The sequence below is a fragment of the Oncorhynchus mykiss genome, chromosome 9 (assembly GCF_013265735.2).
Source record: "Oncorhynchus mykiss isolate Arlee chromosome 9, USDA_OmykA_1.1, whole genome shotgun sequence".
In the NCBI taxonomy this organism is placed as follows: domain Eukaryota; kingdom Metazoa; phylum Chordata; class Actinopteri; order Salmoniformes; family Salmonidae; genus Oncorhynchus; species Oncorhynchus mykiss.
The window spans coordinates 58348690-58360177 of NC_048573.1; the positions used below are offsets into that span (position 1 = coordinate 58348690).

General features: G+C 42.1%; 1 protein-coding gene across 3 annotated transcripts; it reads right to left on the minus strand.

The window, feature by feature from the left end:
• Nucleotides 1-4265: 4265 nt before the first annotated feature.
• On the minus strand, nucleotides 4266-9522 carry LOC110532476 (testis-specific Y-encoded-like protein 5). 3 transcript variants are annotated; one of them, XR_002474835.2, is made up of 8 exons: nucleotides 8073-9522; nucleotides 7894-7971; nucleotides 7678-7789; nucleotides 7353-7507; nucleotides 7081-7157; nucleotides 6679-6854; nucleotides 6357-6440; nucleotides 4266-5880 (listed from the first exon to the last, which is right to left on the minus strand). XR_002474835.2 is itself a non-coding variant. In XM_021616421.2 (8 exons), the coding sequence occupies exons 1-8, from the start codon at nucleotides 9051-9053 to the stop codon at nucleotides 5714-5716; spliced, it is 1797 nt and encodes a 598-aa protein (XP_021472096.1). In that variant the 5' UTR covers nucleotides 9054-9517; the 3' UTR covers nucleotides 4266-5713. The 3 variants fall into 3 exon arrangements, 2 of the variants coding, with proteins under 2 accessions (XP_021472096.1, XP_021472098.1); XM_021616421.2 differs by having other exon boundaries at nucleotides 6357-6407; nucleotides 8073-9517; XM_021616423.2 differs by lacking the exon at nucleotides 6357-6440 and having other exon boundaries at nucleotides 8073-9521.
• Nucleotides 9523-11488: the final 1966 nt, after the last annotated feature.

Genomic DNA, 11488 nt, shown 5'->3' on the forward strand with positions numbered 1-11488 from the left:
GTTTCAGATAGTGGCATCTCTGCACTACACATTCAGAGGTGCATTTGATTTGCACATCGTTGTGTTTCAGATGGAAAGAGTTGACACTTGATTTAGAAATTGACAGATCCTGTGCCAAATAGTGTGCCAAGTAACTTCTCAGCCAGGTTCCCCGTCAGTACAGTACTGAACAGGGCTGTGTTTCATTCCAGGAATATATTCCCTCCCATCTGCCCTCGTTCCCTCCCTAGGTCTGCAGTTGGATGCTGAATTTATTTACACTCTCACTCATACCCATCGTTCTGGTTGGCCTGGCTCATTGGGAAAGCAGTAGATGGAGAACTTTGGGTTACTTTAGTTTAGGCTTCGGCCAAACGTTCTCTACACTGGTGTGTCCAGATTACAGTACATCCAGGTTGTGAGTGAGCAGTGAGGTCTTTGTGCTATTTTCTGTCTTGCTCTGTGGGAGGCATCCTTCTCTTTCCAGCTGAGGAAATGAGTCATAAGTCAGCGCTGAGCTCAGGTTTTCGTCCTACGTTCTCTGTACTCCGAGCAGCCATGGACAACACCACACTGACCGGCTCCCACTGCTTTACAGGGCACCACTAATGTGACTGATATGGTCCTCTCAATGGGTTATCGGCCCCATGCCCACTGAGTAAGATAGTGTAGATGTAGTGTTCACCGCCACCACCCTAATAGTGGGAATGACGTTTTTGCCTTCTGTTAACATCTGTGTATGTGCACAGGAAGAGTATTTTTTTTACTCATATTTTTATTGCTGTGATTTGAAAGGACCCTTTTTCAAAATGAGTCAAAGAAACAGTACAGTGGAAGAGCAGATGCTGCGCTCATTCATAAAACCCATACTGCACAACAATTCCACATCTCAAGTGTGTTAGACAGTCTCCATTTGTAGACATCTCCTTCAAAAGGAAGAGTACACCTGCAAACATAACACATGCAATGGACATGGACGCCTGTAGTCTGTCTGTGTCTCTGGACCTCGCTATCTGACCCTCAGGTAATGTGCCATGTGATTACTGTGGAATTGAAAACCTTGTAAGACAGACAGCCCACAGAGGCTCAAACAGCACCTCTGACCCTGAGAAGAGGCAGAGACACATCAATCAAAATAACATGGACAAAACCAAAGACCTGAGAGAAAATAAAACCTATTATTATACTGATGGATGGTCTGGAAATAGATCTGATTTATCTTCTGAAGGACAATATTTTATTCACATTTTATCATTCAGGACTATCCTCATACCAACAGGAGCTTTTGCTTAGAAAAAAACAAAGTCAAGTGATAATAGAAGATAGTGGAAGAGGTGATGTAAGTGACATGCATAAGCTTCATGCTTAAATGAAGTTGTGAAAACCTATTTGACAGGAACAGTGCATACGTGGCGCTCATACATTCCAGTCAGCACTTGTACAGTATTGGACCTGGAAGCCAGGTTATTGCAGGTTTCTACAGTGAAGGAAGGCGGCAGTTTCCCTCTGAAGCTCTGTCTGTCTGCATGTGTATGGCCGGTGGTATGCCACATGTTCACGAAGCCATAGCCAGCTATCCAGTCACCATCTGCACAGAAGACAAGACTGGCACTCTCCCTCTCTATAAAATGCAGCTGGGAAAATAGACAGCTGTTTAAGAATAATTCATTTTCAAAAAAAGAGAAGAAAGAAACAAGGGGTTGAAAAAATGAAGGATAGTGAAAAATGCTTGTGGGGATGAGTAAAAGTACAGTGCATCTGTCTTGGGAGTTAAATCTGTCACCTTTGTGGGAGCAGAATGGATAAACATGCTAATGCTCCCAAGGCTCATTAAAGATGGATTCTCCATGGCAGGATTTTGGGGAAATAAGGGTCCAAAGGGAACTGTTATTTTTCAACATGCATTAAGACCTCCACTTCATCTTACTGGTGCCACAATCCCCTCCCATGTTTACCTGTGTCTTCTACCTTACGGAGATCCACTTTGAGAAGTCAAGCTGTTGAAGTGAGAATAGCACTCACTGCATGCACTGAGCCACTCTCACTCTCCAATGTTGTTCACACCAGCGACAAGGAATATTGAGCGGTGGGTCCACATAAGCATATTCTATTTCAATCAGCTCTCTTTTCCTCTACTTCAATCAAAATGAAAATCAACCAAATTATTCCTGGTAACATCTCTCTTTCTTTCTCTCTCTCCAATCATCCATCCCCAGGTGTGTTTCTTTGTTATGGGGAGACAATAGTGCCTGCATTGTAATTTCTGTCCGCTCACACTGTGTGTAAACTCATTGTCTTCTAACATAAATCAGTCAGGGCAAACTAATGGAGACAGAGGATGCTTCTCTCTGTATACAACAGCCTGTGGAGTGCACAGCATAATGTACTGTAGGAGTGTTAAGCTTGTGTTAAGCCTGTGTGTGCACATGCATGCATGTGTGTGCAAGTGTGTGTGTGTGCACAAATGTGTCTGTGTATGTGTGCGAGAGAGAGAGAGAGAGAGAGAGCGTGTGCAAGCGTGTGAGATCATGCATCTCTCTGTGACTGGGCAGAGCAGTCATCATGCTTTCTGTGATCTCTCAGATAACAGTCATCCATCTGCCGTGCATATCTGTCAGGGCCTGGGAGGGCAGGCTGAGGCTAATCACTCCAATCATCTATCTCCCACCGCACAGTGTCTCCCACGCTCCTTCTTGCTCTCCAATCTCACTCCCTCGCTCTTCCTGTCCACACTTTCTTTTGCTCAGTTGAACTTCCCATAACTTACTTACCACAAATGAAGCATAGTACATACTATGACTAGTGGTGAAAACACACATGCCACACATGGATACACATTCTAAAGTATCTGGCATTTTTGGTTCACCATGTTGTACTAAAATGCAAAGATGACTTATGTACCATGGATGAGCATATCCCGTCATACATAATTTTAGGGTCCTCTTCAGACAAGGATCCTATAAGTGCCTGATGAGTCAGTAAAATTCCCGATGAAACCAGAGAAGTTAGACATCAAACTTACATAACAGGGAGATGTTCAGTCACATTGACTTGACACCAGTGGGAATCTAACAGAGGGTTGTCTTCGGTCTGCCACCCGTTATAAAACAAAGCCTTAACACGTGCTGCTCCAACCACAAACAAGCTCCAGTCTCTGGATTACCTTGTTTTCTCTGCAATCTATGAGTCTGTTTGCCATAATCAATATTGTGGAAACCACCTCAATTAATTCACACATAAAAGCATTTGTGGTTTTGCACTAAAGCCCATGAGGTGCTACAGTAATCCCCTGGGCTGAATAGAAGTGGGATGAGAGATTAAACAAGATGAGGCAGAGATATTGGGTTTGTCATTGTGTTATCATTTGATGGTGTGTGTATGCTGTATCTTCTCCCCATTGCTTTTATTAATAGTAAGTGCCCCTCCTAGTCTGCATGCCTCAGTGTGCTCTGGAGCTAACAGCAGGACAGGTTTTTGCTAGTGGAACATTTATAGCTGTGCATTAAAACTGGAATCAAGGGTTCAAGTGAACCATTGCAACATTGCCGCTGTTCCTTTGTCCGGGCCTGTCCAAAAATGCCCCGCCTGAGGCTATTTGCAGAGCCAAGAGCTAACGTGAATCCGAATACTGCGTTTCGGCAGCCCAATACCATAATTTTTTCCACTAATTGGTATTTTAACCAATCACATCAGATATTTTCACATCTTATCTTTTTCAGAGCTGAACTCAAAAGACCAATTAGTGAAAGCAATAACAGAATTGGGCTACCTGTATAAACACAGCCTTAAAAGTGATATCACATTCTGACCTGTGTCATGTCAAAGCTGTGACACTGGTTGACATCCTCCATAAATGATACACTGATATTGTGTCTTCAAGCCCTTTGCCTGTTCCTATAAGAATAGGCCAACCTAAACATAATTTACAAACAACAGTATGTCTTTACTGTCATAATGTCAAAGTCAGTTGTCATCTTGAGTATAAAGCTTTCATACTGATATTCACAGTATTATACATACTATCTGGCTGACTCATCAATGGACGCAGGGATTGTTACGTTCGATACATATTAGGCCTATATTCCTGATTTAGAATACTATTTGTTATTTTCTTAATTGTACATCACTTGGGTTACAAAAGCAATTTTGTGATTTTGTGAGTTTTGTGATACCATGTATCCTTGCAGTTGTATACTGCCATCTTCTGGTTTGGCAATATATTCAGTACAGAAGGTTGTATTTACCTAACTACTAAAACTCAGACAACAAAAACCAGAAAGCAAAAATAAATAACTTGCTATTTAATTAAATTGGATTCAAAATGCAGACATTATATCTTAAAAAACAAAACACGTTTTCTTCAGAACTATAGCATACTATAAAATAATTCAGCACACAAAATATTACTTTTTGTTAATATACCCTATTTGTCAAATTCCAGATGGCTACAGGTAATGATTTAAGCTTAACAGATCCAAACTCTGCACACAAAGTTAAGTTTAAAATATGTACATGCCAATGCCATCAGTCTGTGTGGAAAAGAAACAACATGAAACCACTAGCTAGCATTGTTACAGTACTTTAAGAGCTGCCCTGGGCTACAGTTCTGTTACTTTGTCGGACCACACTCGTCAATGCCTTTGAGGCAACAGTCACTGCAAATATTTGCTCTATACAGAATCTTTCATACTGTTAAAGGTCATCATTCTGACTTACTTTGATAGACACTTATTTATTAAAAAAACACAAAAATGTGACGATAACAGTTTCTAAAAGTTACACAAAAGCAAAAAATGTTGAATGCATGGATGCAACAAGCTCAAAATATTACAATTCATGTTACAAAAATGTGGGATTCCACCCAAATAACTCAATGAATGTTAAAATATACTTAAAGATTTGAAAAACATAAACATGTGTGAATATTAATTAATATGGGTGCACAGCTACACACTAAGTTTATGATAGGAAAGGCGTGAAAACACAGGAAATATTACCTATATTTACCTTATTAAAATAACACAAACTACTGTAGAGTAAACTTATTTTACACAGATACACCCAAACAATGGCAGGAGTGTGAGAAAACATTATATAGTATACGGTTTCCTTCCATGAAAACACTCACGACTAGGTCATCCCTGAGAACAAGATTTGGTTCAGTAGGAAGTGCATCCGAGATGTGTTGGGAATAATATTACAACCTCTCCGAAAATCTCCCTTTTACCTCGTCAAAGATCAGATTTACAATAGGAAAAGTCCAAGATAAATTGAGTTGAAGACGTGATCACTGATACCTGTCAGTAAAATATCTAGTATTGTTTTATTGGACCATTTGCAACAAGAGATTCTACCAAATCTTGGCAGTATTAACAACATTCAATCAGGGGTCTCAAACCTCGTAGAATATTATTGTACTGGTATTATTTTTGTTTTGTGTTGAGTAGCCCTAACAATAAGAGTAAACTGAATGAATGAGTCAAGATCTAATGCATGATTAAGTTACAATCCTTCGAATTTGAGACCCCAGTAATAAAGAATCTTTACCAAAAAAACTTTTTTTTCCTTTAAATTCAACAAAGATTACAGTAAAATATACAGTCAAAACATGGTGTCCTGGATTTTTTTTATTTACCCTGATTTTAAAATGCAGTCAAGCATTTAGAATTTATTAACAATAATTGATATTTTGTGCATAATAAGAAAAAAAGGAAATTGGAAAGAACAAACGATCTTAGCTCTCATCCTCTTCTTCGTCCACCTCAACATCCTCCTCTTTATCTTGGTCTCTGACCTCGCGACCTCGTGATTCATCCACGTCTTCCACGTCCACCTCTTCATCCTTCTCTCCGTATGATGAGTCCTCATCCTCTCTGGCATCCTGGTCGCTGTCATCAGAGCCTGGGGAATGTAGATGATCAGACCTTTTATAATGGGCTTCCCACTCTGAGCCAATGGGGTGATTAGTATGGGATTTAAACAGAGGGGTTTAACACTGGATTATGGTGAAAGCCCAGGAATATAATTCTGTTGTGCAATTTTGTGTGAATGGTGAAAACAGTAAGTGGTGGATTGAAGTATCAGGTAACCAAAATGGATACACAAATAGACAAAGCACCCTTTAATCCAATAATCTTCCAAAATATAACTTCCAATGATTGTACAAAACGGCTCTTGCATTTAAAGTAAAAACAGTCCTTGAATTTTTTGCAGAATAGGCTGCTGAGTTGGCATTTCAAAATCTGTCTTCCTGAACCATTGAAATAAATAGACTTTCATCTAAACAATGACTTCATGTTCTGAACTGAGCTGCAAAGCCGAGCAACAGATCCAACAACCCTCCATAATAACATTTCTGCTCGTGGATAATGTCTTACCGTCTATTGCAACCTCTCCGTCATCATCCTCCTCTGGGCTTTCATCTGATTCTGAGGACATATTCGCTGTCTATTCAGTTTCACCTGGATTACTCATACAAGGACATCTTACTACACACGTATACACATTTCTCAGGAAGCAGAGGTAAACCAGCAAACACTGTGGCCCTAAAGGACTGGAATCATAGCATATGTTGTGTACATCTGTGTTGGAGCATAAAACCTGACTCATCACATTGTCTTTTCTGTAAACCAGCAGACAGTGTAGCCCTAACGGACTGGAATCATGGGCTTCTAAAGCTCTATTACAGTACTGACTAACCTGCATCTCGGCCCCCATGCTCCTCGTCCTCATCCTCATTCTCCTCTTCCCTGCTAAGATCTCGTCCAGACTTAGCCTGCTCTTCTTCATCATCATCATCATCATCATCATCCGAGTCAGAGATCACCACACAATCCTCCCTGTTGCTGTTGTCAGCTGGCTTGGGTCCACTGGTGCTGTTGGAACCGTATGTTGTGATAGTTAGAACAATCAAAAGACCTTCCATTTATTTTTCTTTTACACAAAATGCTTAATAATAAAGGGTTATAAAAGTGTTTGGCAGTGTTTTAGGCTACATTACAGCACATAATAAAGTGGTAATAAAATGGTAATAGTATCATGAAGATGGAAAGTCCTTATTGAGCTAAGTTCCACGACAATAGGTTTTGTTGGGCTGCTTACCTGCCATTCTGCCTGGGTTCCCACAGTGGAGTCAAATAGTATCTGAGAGGGTTTCTGAAAAGGTCATCTTTCAGAATCTATAGATTCACACGGAACAAAGAGAGAAGAAGAGTGTGTTGGAATAGTGCAGTAACCGTAAATGTTATATACAGAGCCTAAAATAAAGTCAGTTGTGTGATCACCAGTGGATCTGTGCAATGCGTCTTTGCTGGATTACTCCATGCATGTTAGACCAGCTCTCAACCTATGCCTGGCAGTGAGCATGCCGTTACCTGTGCTATGTCGTCCCGGCCAGGACTGGCGTGGTCGCTGAACCAGCTGAAGAAGGTCTGATAGATGCCGCGTCTCGACCTCCTGGGCTCACTGTGAAGCGTCAGGTTCTGCCCGCGGTGCCACAGGATGGGGTTGGAGAAAGACACTGGAGATCCTGTGAGAGGACATATAACAGGGGAAGGATATCATCATTATTGGCCTCATTTACACCCGATACCTGATTACACCTCTACATCTACACCTGTCAAAGATGTAGGGATACCTGGCCCATGTAAAATGTGGCATCCTAGCAAGATAGATATGACAACTGGATCTGTCCCTCACCTGTCATTCCAAGGTGGAGCTCCTTCACGATGATGTTGTTCTGGAAGTAAGGATTCCGTTTGAAGTGGAACCCGATTCTGTAACCAAGCTTGTTGGTCTTGAAGGATTCAATCTAAGGAGGAGACAATAATACATTTTCATTTCAGGGGAGCAATAGAACATTTATTCAGAAGACTTTAAAGAATCATTACATTTTCGCTGTGATTATTTACTTACTTCAAGGTTGGTCATGTAACTGAGAGCGCCTTCATCTGTTTTGTCAATGTGAGCAGAGAGATGAGGGTGGTTCAATAACTGTTGAGCTTTGAGCCAAGGGAAAAATAAATGTGACATACCAACACACTCACAATCAACAACATACGTGTGTGTGTGTGTAGGAGTATTCAAAAGGATACTGCCGTGACCCAGAAGCCAGGGATGGCCTGTATGATGGAGCTACGCTGGTCCACGTGTGGACGGCGCTGGCGGCTCAGTTTCAGCTCTAGCCGCTGGTGAAGCCGCGCACCTTTCTTCTCCAGAGCATCCAGCCTCATCTGTACCTGCGCCAGAAGGGCCACTGACTGTCGGATCTCCGGGGCCATCTTCACTGAAACTATAGCGCACTCCCCGTCATCATCATCATTATCTGAAGGGAAAGAGGAACTCGGTGCGGACGAAGATCCGGGTATTGAGTCGTCTTCCTCATCCGCATCGGGCATGTCCTCGGCATCCTCCTTGTCAACTCCACGCAGTGAGGTAGAGCTGTCTGCTGCTGCTGCCTGTGTGTGAAGACCCCTTTCAGGTTTTGATCGTTCCTTTGAGGACTCCTGGTCACCACGCTTACCTTTGTGTCCCATTCTCTCATAATGTCCAACTTTCTTTGAGGAAAATGGCTTTTGTTTAACCTCTTCACCCGTAGCTGCTCCTGTGAGACTTGCAAGTGCCTCGGCGGCTGCTATAGCGGCCGAATCAGACTGGTCCAGTGAAGTTGAGGGTCGGCAATCTCCAGCACCAGCACTTCCCAGGTTTTTTACTTCCTTTGCATCGCTAGAGACTGGTGCACCCGATACAAGAGCACTGTTGACGGCGCTGACATGTGCATCAGCGCTGGATGGGTTATTGGCAGTGACAGCTGCACAAATCCCCCCCCCGGGTCCCTTTTTCAGATCTAGTCCACTCTCCTCATTTCCATTCTTCTCTTCTATGGCTGGTACTTTATCGCCATCTTCCCCATTTTTGTTTCCATGAGAATTCGATGGTAATTCACTGGACACCTCGCCGTCCACTTTGGCTAACTTACTTGGAAGAGGGGACTGGCCAGCCTGCTCGTCGGACTGACATCGTTTCTTCGGTGCGGAGTCTGCAGACTTTTTGCTGTACCTCGTTTTTTCGCTCATTTTTGCCAATTAGTCTGCTGCGCTAGCTAACGCAATATCCTACAAATTAGTTAACTAGCCTAGAGGGTAACGTTAGTGGAAGTGTTTAAATAGCTAGATACAACTAGCTTCCTTGTTCGTGGCACAAATTACTAGCTAGCTACTACGAGCGTATTTTCTATAAACAGTTAGCAAGTTCCTTTTCCGCGTAAATTTAGCTAGAGGCCTACAGTACTGTAGCGCGAGCTAGCTTGCTAGCTAGCTTAGCTTGCGTGTGTTATTCGTGTTACAACTAGGTCCCGTTCTCTTAAAAGCAATATATTAATTTAGCACTAATTGTGCATTATTTTTTAAGTATTATATTGAATAAAATCCTGGTTTATAATTCCATAGGGTCCTGAAATGTTTTACATTTCTCCTTTCCCTCACTATTTCTCCGGCCGCGATGTTTATTACGTTACGAGATAGGAAAACAATCCGCTGATTGGTTACAGTACACCGCGCTGAAACATATCCACCAATCATACAAAGGATGTATGTTTGAGTGAGTCAGCTTTACCAACAGAAGCTGCGCTGCATATTTACAGTACTAGGGAGCGCGCACGTACACGTACACTGACATTGTATGCAGTACCCCGACACTCGATCTATTTTGATAGGATGATTTTTTTTCTGGCCTACAATGTAGCCTTACCTTGATATGTGAATTGAAAAATACGTTGGGTTAGGAATCATTTTTCACTTCATTGTAGGCCTACCAGCAATTGAAACTTGCTCATTTATTACCGATTATTAAAATATAGTATATGGAGAAACAATGTCAAGTTGAATGTGCTGCCTGCTCGAAAGATGAGAGGCTGATTTTCGAGGACAGAGAAAGGAAAGCAATATCAATTTCAACATCAATTTAGAACACCGGCTTCCCCTTATCATGCAAAATGCTTGCACATGGCACCTGACAAGGCAGTATAGTTACATCAATGTCATGACAACAATGTTATCACTGTAGTAACTTAAGTGTTATAACACAGGTATCGAGCAACTTGGCCCTGTTTTTGTTCCAGTCCAAGTTATGGTCTCTGATAATATTGAATATGACCAATTTGATAGAGTCTTGTACCAATGATGTTCTCTTTAATTACATTATTGCATAGCCAACCTACTAGCTTTCCATTCATGTAGTCAGCACTCCATGTAGTCAGCACAAAATTTGAAATAGGCCTATTATTTTTGCCTGACGATTCAACCTGAATTGCATTCAGTTACTCAGGTGGCAGAGCAATGTGGATGGATAGCCAGGCAACTATTATTGGATCATAACAGAGACACAAAGGTGAATGGCAGCATTACTTATGCCACCTAGTGGATCAGATGGAGTAATGATCCAAAACAAGGAGTCAATGGAGTATGAGAATGATAACCACACCATTCATTTACCATCAATAACTGAGCACAGTATATTATTTTGTACTAGGAAGGTCTACAATATGCTTGAATATCCATATAGGCCTAGCTATGATTATTTAGATCAAACATGTCATACAACCTACACACACCGGCGCTTTTATCAGGTACACCATCCCATTCACGAAAATGGTTTGCTCCTACAGTGAGTCATGTGGCCATGGCTCTATAAAGCAGGCAGACAGGCATCGAGGCATTCAGTTACTATTCGATTGAATGTTAGAAGGGGCAAAACGAGTGACCTAAGTGACATTGAGCATGGTATGATCGTCAGTGTCAGGCGCCGGATCCAGTATCTCAGAAATGGCAGCCCTCCTGGCCTTTCACACACGACAGTGTCGAGGGTTTACTGAGAATGGTTTGACAAACAAAAAACATCCAGTCAACGGCAGTCCTATGGGCGAAAACAGCTCGTTGATGAAAGAGGTCGAAGGAGAATGGCAAGAATGGTGCAAGCTAACAGGTGGGCCAACAACAGACAAATGACGGCGCAGTACATGTGCAGAACGGCATCTTGGAACGCACAACTCAGCGATCCTTGTCCTGAATGGGCTATTGCAGCAGACGACTAGAAGAAGCAGCTACAGTGGGAACGCGATCAACAACACTGGACAATTGAGAAGTGGAAAAACATTGCCTAGTTTGTCGAATCTCGGTTCCTGTTGTGTCCTGCTGATGGCAGAGTCAGGATTTGGCGTGAGCAGCATGAGTCCATGGACCCCTCCTGCCTGGTACAGGCTGGTGGCGGTGGTGTACTGGTGAAGGGAATCTTAATTGGACCTATATTGTCACAGCAAAATAATCCTGCTGTAACAGGATTTGAACGTTTAGTCCATAATGTTACTTGATCGGTGGTTAGGCTATTAGCTGGCCAAAAGTAGGCTACATGAAAAGTGCAATACTGTTATAACCATGTGTTAGCATGGGTTTTCAGTGAATTTATGTCCATCACAAAGCTCATCTGCATTTCAAGAAAATTCTCAGCAACAAAA

Excerpts from the sequence above, each read along its gene's own strand:
- LOC110532476 (XM_021616421.2), bottom strand. The coding sequence starts at position 9,053 with ATGAGCGAAAAAACGAGGTACAGCAAAAAGTCTGCAGACTCCGCACCG. Across the intron at positions 7,972-8,072 it reads CTGGCTTCTGGGTCACGGCA|TTATTGAACCACCCTCATCT; the intron begins GTATCCTTTTGA and ends AAAGCTCAACAG. Across the intron at positions 5,881-6,356 it reads CGGAGAGGTTGCAATAGACG|GCTCTGATGACAGCGACCAG; the intron begins GTAAGACATTAT and ends TACATTCCCCAG.